The sequence below is a fragment of the Prunus persica genome, chromosome G5, assembly GCF_000346465.2.
Source record: "Prunus persica cultivar Lovell chromosome G5, Prunus_persica_NCBIv2, whole genome shotgun sequence".
NCBI lineage: Eukaryota > Viridiplantae > Streptophyta > Magnoliopsida > Rosales > Rosaceae > Prunus > Prunus persica.
Genome location: NC_034013.1, coordinates 2,564,653 through 2,571,097, shown reverse-complemented (window position 1 = coordinate 2,571,097; position 6,445 = coordinate 2,564,653). Strand labels below are relative to the sequence as shown.

General features: G+C 36.7%; 1 protein-coding gene across 1 annotated transcript; it reads right to left on the bottom strand.

Moving 5' to 3' along the window:
- On the bottom strand, window positions 1,822-4,559 carry LOC18775767 (isoflavone reductase homolog). The gene is made up of 4 exons (XM_007211061.2): window positions 4,230-4,559; window positions 2,797-3,037; window positions 2,445-2,648; window positions 1,822-2,156 (listed from the first exon to the last, which is right to left on the bottom strand). The coding sequence occupies exons 1-4, from the start codon at window positions 4,557-4,559 to the stop codon at window positions 1,993-1,995; spliced, it is 939 nt and encodes a 312-aa protein (XP_007211123.1). The 3' UTR covers window positions 1,822-1,992.

Below are 6,445 nucleotides of genomic sequence, written 5' to 3'. Positions count from 1 at the left end.
CGCTGGATTCAGCCTCATGATGTGGTCCTTTCTTGTGTGTGCCTTGATCAGGCTCCTTATCCTGATGCGCTTCCCACTATTGATAAGAGAAGCAATCTGCACATCCTTCTCTTCGACCATCTTCGTCAGTTTCATGACCGTTTCGCTCATATGGGCTAGCTGTTCTTCAATAGACATAGCTCCCGTCACTATGACCTGTATGGCCATAGAATAAGACTCACCTATGGACGCCGAGGCAATCCTTTCCTGTTGGTCGTCAGGCGGGGATCCATGGTATGAGCCTGTGCTCGAGTCAGCGTCTGAAACAGGCGAGAGTGAACATTCTCTTGAATTCTTCGAGCCTGAAAAACTCCTTTCTTTGTTCCGAGAGTTTTTCTCATCCGCTCGAGAGGTATTCTTCTTTGCCTTGAGGGAGGCCAGATTGATAACCGGTTCACTCCTTCGGTTCACATCTTTCACCTTGGCTTGAGTCGGTATGGAAGTCACATGTTGAGTTGCGGATATCACCTTGGCCTTGCTTCAAGTGATGAGCCCAGCAGAGTCTCCACTTGAGAAGGTGGCGCTCACGCTTTTGCCTCTCATAATTGAATCTTCTTGGACGCCATCGTTTTTGGTGTGTTGATTGATTTTGAACTGGAGAAAGAGATGAGAGGCAGAGAGGTCCCACCGGGCGTGTCAAATTTGTAAACATGAATTTCCTGCGACGAATAAGACAAGAACACGTGTACAAAATAATTTTGTATTAATGAAATTTAGGGTTACAATCTCTGTATTGAATCCTCTTATTCTCTCTCCAAAGTGTTTAAAGAAAATTTGTGTTTGATGCAAGGGTCGTAGAGACTTGATCTTGATCAACTTGTTTGGTGTTTGGATTTTTCTAAGGTGGAGGAACCGACACGTATTTGTTGTGCTTGGTGGCTCTTCCAAAGTATGGTGAAGAATGCAGAGAGTTTTCTGTTTCTTCTAAATGTTAGGTTTTTCTGAGCCCCTTCTTTCGTCTTGAGGCCTCCTATTTATAAGCTCTTGTAGGATGCTTGACCTAAATAACTTTCCCTATTTAAAACCTTGTTTTGTGGGATTTTGATTTGATTTAAATCAATTCCCATAATCTGGCAATTTAACCAAATTATCTTCAATTGATTGACCTGATTAATATTTGATTTAAATCAAAGTCAATCACGAAAGATTCTTTCCCTTAATTTTGTCTTCATCTTGAATCGTTTGATGCACTCCGTCGGATGTCGACACGTGTCACTTTTGACAGCTAACCTGATTTTAATGAGTTATGCGCCACATGTGCGAATTATGAGGCCCACAATTCAATCCACCGAACCCTAATTATTTTCTCATCTAATGGAATTTATTGCACCAAAATTTCTTTGTCTATAGTTACAATGAAGAACCCCCCTTGCTCTCTCACAAACTCTAGCTTTCGTTTCTCTTACCCTTGGCTGAAACCCACTTTCATGCTTTAATTTTTCCTCTTGCACTCGTTAGATTAAACCCTAGCACTAAATTGCCTATTTATATGTTATGGTACTTTAGTACAATCATACATAGGAATAGGAAACTTAAAATACCCCAAAATTAGGGAGAAATCTATTCTAATTCGCCACGAATCCGCGTTGGATTCGCGCCTCCCACTTGAACACCTATGTCTGCTCGAGTTTGATCACCTCTCCGTACATTAAAATAGTGGAGCATCAGCCTTACATTGGATGGGGGAGCTTAATATGGCATGATAGATCCCATCTTAGATTAAAATCATGCATTAAAAATGGAATACTCTATTGACCCAAAAATTATGTCAAAACTTGTAAATAAAATAATGTCACTAATCGGGCCCCATTTATAACAATAGATAATACGTGTTTAATATGCTGTATTACATACACAAAATAGCTGCAAGAAAGCTGTAATATCCTTCATGAAAGTGATCACAAGATAAATGTATTCTTTGAGAAACTATTATTAAACACCTTGTTTTGTTTCTCATGCATAAATTTTTAAGTATTCATTCATGCGGGTGTATTTCACTTCTGGGTAAAGCTTTGAAGCTTCTTCTCCTTCTTCCCCGATTTCAAAGTTTGTCAGAGCGCCTTCATAGAACACGTGGTAGAAATGCCCCGCTCCTACCTGGCCTGCAAAGTCCATACCTGAAATATAGTATTTCATATCAAAAGAAAATTACATCTATAATTAAAGATAAAATGTAACTTTCAAATAATGGCTAACCGCATAAGCACCCACAGCTCAACATTTTACGATTTTAACTTTATTTTGTAATTTCAATGTCCATACCTGAAAAATAGGTGTGAAATTTCTGCTTAGAGCTTGTATTAGGTTCAGGTTCTTGGAATTTTAATGTGCTGAACAATGAAATCCATTCAAGGAGCTGATTGATTGGCGAGGCAAGGAATTCTTTCATATGATGCCATGCGTACCTTTCATAGAGGCAAGGAATTCTTCTTCTGAAATGGAGATATGTTCTAGTTTCTTGCCTATGAGGTTTTCCCACATCTCGACCAATTGTTTTTGATTGAGTTCGTTTTCGGGTGGACGAAGGTATAATGTTTTGTTCAATGTCCGCGGATCATCTATTGTTTTGACTGTATATTCTGCGATGTCATCTTCATCCACTATAGATACTGCACAGTACATGAAGATGATCACCAAAGATGATTAATTCTATGTCATATATACATAAACCAGAGTATCTATATACTATTAGCCTGCAAAATAGTAAATGCCTATGGAGGAACGAGTGTTTAATTTAATTTATTAGTTTTGGTGTACCTTTAGCGTTACCATCTCCATAAATAAGAACTTTCTCCTTTGGAGGAACGAGTGTCCCTAACTGCGAAAGGTTGCCGGCTAAATAAGCAGCGACACCGGCACCACATACATAAGTGAAGGGGATTTTAGCATCTTGTATTGCCTTTCTCACTACCATTTTATCATCAAATGTAACTCTTCCAGGTTCAAGTGCATGTCCCATACGTGGTGGATCTAGACCAAACTCTGAAGGCAAAAATCGCTACACAGAAAAGCCAAGGCAGGAAAAAAATCATTATGTTGATTTGATCACGAGTCAGGACCAAAAACATCAAAAAGATCATTCACAAGTTTCATTCATATGGAAAAGACAAGTCTCACTCCTATATAAAACATTCTCTTCCTCATCATAAATTGGATGAGGTATTTAAAGTCGTACGCTCTTAGTATATATAGCAATCTTCTATTATAATATCAAGGGAGCTTTCATACTCTTCTTTTGTTCACTTACACTCCCTTTGTTGGAAATTGTATGTTCCCATTATTATTTTGTACCACTTACACTCCCTTTTTTGTTATGGTAAAAGTATTAAAAAACAAAAGGGAGTATAAGTGGACAAAAGGGAAATGAGAAAATCAGTACCCTAATATCAATTATAATTTTGAATATTGAAGTACATCCCAATTAATGAAAAAGTTAAACCACTAATAATTAAGCTAAATCATTGTGACAAAAAAATATATGATTAAGCTAAATCGTTAATGCGGTCTAGCCCAATGATAAAGGGTCATAACTTGAACATTAGTGATTTCAGGTTTAAACCACCATAGCACCTTGATAGTGTGTGTGTGAGAAACTCCATCCATTTGTAGTTTAGACTATCAATTGCATTTATATGAAACAAAAAAAGATAAATCATTCATATTAATTGTACATATGCCACCTAACACGATCAATAATTACGAAAAAAGGTGCTCCTGCATAAGGAAGGACCTATACGGGGAAATGAAGTTGTCTTACTAGATTATTTGAACCTTTTTTGATGTGATCGTAGCACCGTTATGTAAATAAATGTTGTAGTGTGACCGTCCAATTGTTATGTGGTACTATCAATCCTCTCAGAATTCGTATATCTATTAATTAATGTTGTATCCTAAGTTCATGAAATATCAACCATGTCATCCAACTAACACTTGAGTTAATTACATATCTAAGAAATTTTGTCACGTAATGTTACTAATCCATGTGTTATATGAGTGCACAATAAACAAAACCGTAGAATAACATGAGAATAAAAACCTTTCGAGAAACAAAAAGCACATAGAGCAAATGAGCACCATCCTTGCTTAATTCATGTATATATCTAATACAAATAGGATCTTTGGCCATAGGTTGTCTGTGAATGACACGAGTGTATCCATGACTTATATGAAGCTTTTCTATTAGTGTTTACCTTAATATTTCCGGCTCTTTTGATAGCTTCAACAAGCTGGAGCTGCAGCAAAATGTTGTGACTCCGAATATGTACCCCAGATATGGGGCAGATGACAACATCAACAAGCTTGATAGCACGGACAAGGCTTTCCAGATCAGAAAATGAGCCCTCCACAAGGTGAGCCCCTTGCTTCTTGAACGCCAGGAGCATTTGGAGCTTATCAACGTCAAGGCCAATCTCTGGCCTTTGAAGAACATACGTTGGGTGGCCTTGGGATAGGCTTGCAGCAACAATCCTACGCCCCAGGTACCCAGTACCACCAACCACAAGCACCTTGCTCTTTTCCATATCGATCTAATTGTACCACTTTTCCCTCTGAATGTGTATATATATATGCGACAGACACAAGAAGAAAAACATGGACAAAAATGTCGAATCAACGGACTACAATATTCCACGTATATGTCAAACGACGACATTGCACCAGCAAAGCTTGCCTAACCTAATGATGACCAAGACAAATCCACTCCACGAAGGCGACAATTTTCTTATAAAAAATATATATGACCAACATGTGTGTAGGGTTTACTTTTATTTTTTTTTTAAATTTTGGACTGGACTTGTAACTTATATAGGTTTTTTTATTTTTACTTTTATTTTATTTTATTTTTTTAATAATTTAGGCTGGGCGAGCACCCAACCTGCCATGTGCACAGAATCGCTCTTGCATGTGTGTCATTACCACTTGATCTTTTAATAATATTTATTTTTAACTACCTGAACTATATAAAGTGTTGCAATCCACTACCTACGTCTAACTTCGTTAAAGTTTCGGGACATTTCTATCAATTAATTATAACTAAAAATAATTAAACGTATTTTAAAAATAAATAAAAAAAAAGTTAAGTTAATTACACCAGACTTCCCCTAACCCTTACTGATACGCCAATTGTTGCGCACCCTATGTATGTACACCGTAGTCCATATTTCTGTTTGTCTCTTGGCGTGAGTTGTCCCTTGCCTGCATTTTTTAGGGTGTGGATCACAATAGCCTATGGTTGTAATGTTTGGGGTATATATGCATGGATATTATTCATTTCTCCAATATCTTGCAAATACAAACACCCAATTCACAGTAAGCTCACTCATTTAAGGAAATGATACCAAATGCTTTTTTTTTTTTCCTTCCTGTCAAAGCATAAGAGAAGAATGCAGAGTAAGAAATGGCAAATAATTAATTTTATTGAAATAAACGTTTAGATAAGATTGATGATATTTCCATAACTGTACAATATATTAAGAATTCCGAGTGCCACAATGTTCTGTCCTTGAATATATATATATTTGTTAGTGCATGAGTTCATTTTATTTTAAGCTCTTTAGGCTAAAGTTTGATTTTTATAAGTTTAGGCATTATGCTAATAATAGTTTGGAAATTAAATAACTACTTTCTCTTAGTAGGTCATTGGTGAGATTGGCACAAAAAAAAAAAAAGATAAAGAGATAAAAAGATGAAATAAAGCAAGAAGTATGGCCAGCCACTAGCAAGCAATTACAAGCACATGCTCGTTGAAGTGTGGCAACCAAACAAATAAAGATGAAGAAGAAATGGAGTACAACCAGCAAAAGAGAAAGGTGTTGCACTCAACGTAAAAGAAATGATATTGAATACAAAAGTAATGAAAGTGGTGTTGGATAAACCCAGCACTTATAGCCCCACCCAGCTGCACACAGGTTGCCCCTTTAGGGCATTTCGTCAAAACACTTTGCGAGGGTCAAGTTTGGCTGCTCTAATGGAGGATTTCAGAGGTTGCAGGGGTCAATTGACCACCCTTGCTCCTCTGTGGATCCGCCCCCGAGAAGAATGCATAGTAAAAAATGGCAAATAATTAATTTTGTTGAAATAAACGTTTAGATAAATTGATGATATTTCCATAACCGTACATTATTAAGAATTCCGAGTGCCACAATGTTCATATTTATATGGAAATTTGAAACTCATTCGTTGAGGAGTACATGTGATTCTTGTTCTGTCATTTGTGTTGCATTGTCACCATGTTATCGATATCACTTTCTCCAATGTCTTTCTAGTGTTCTTTTATATTCTCCTATTTTTCTTTTGAATATTTTTTTTTATCTACATACACATATTAGAGTTTTTGAAACAAATACTTGATAATATCCTTCCCCACTCTCTCTCCTCGTATTTTTCTTTATCTTGTACTTTTTGTGTC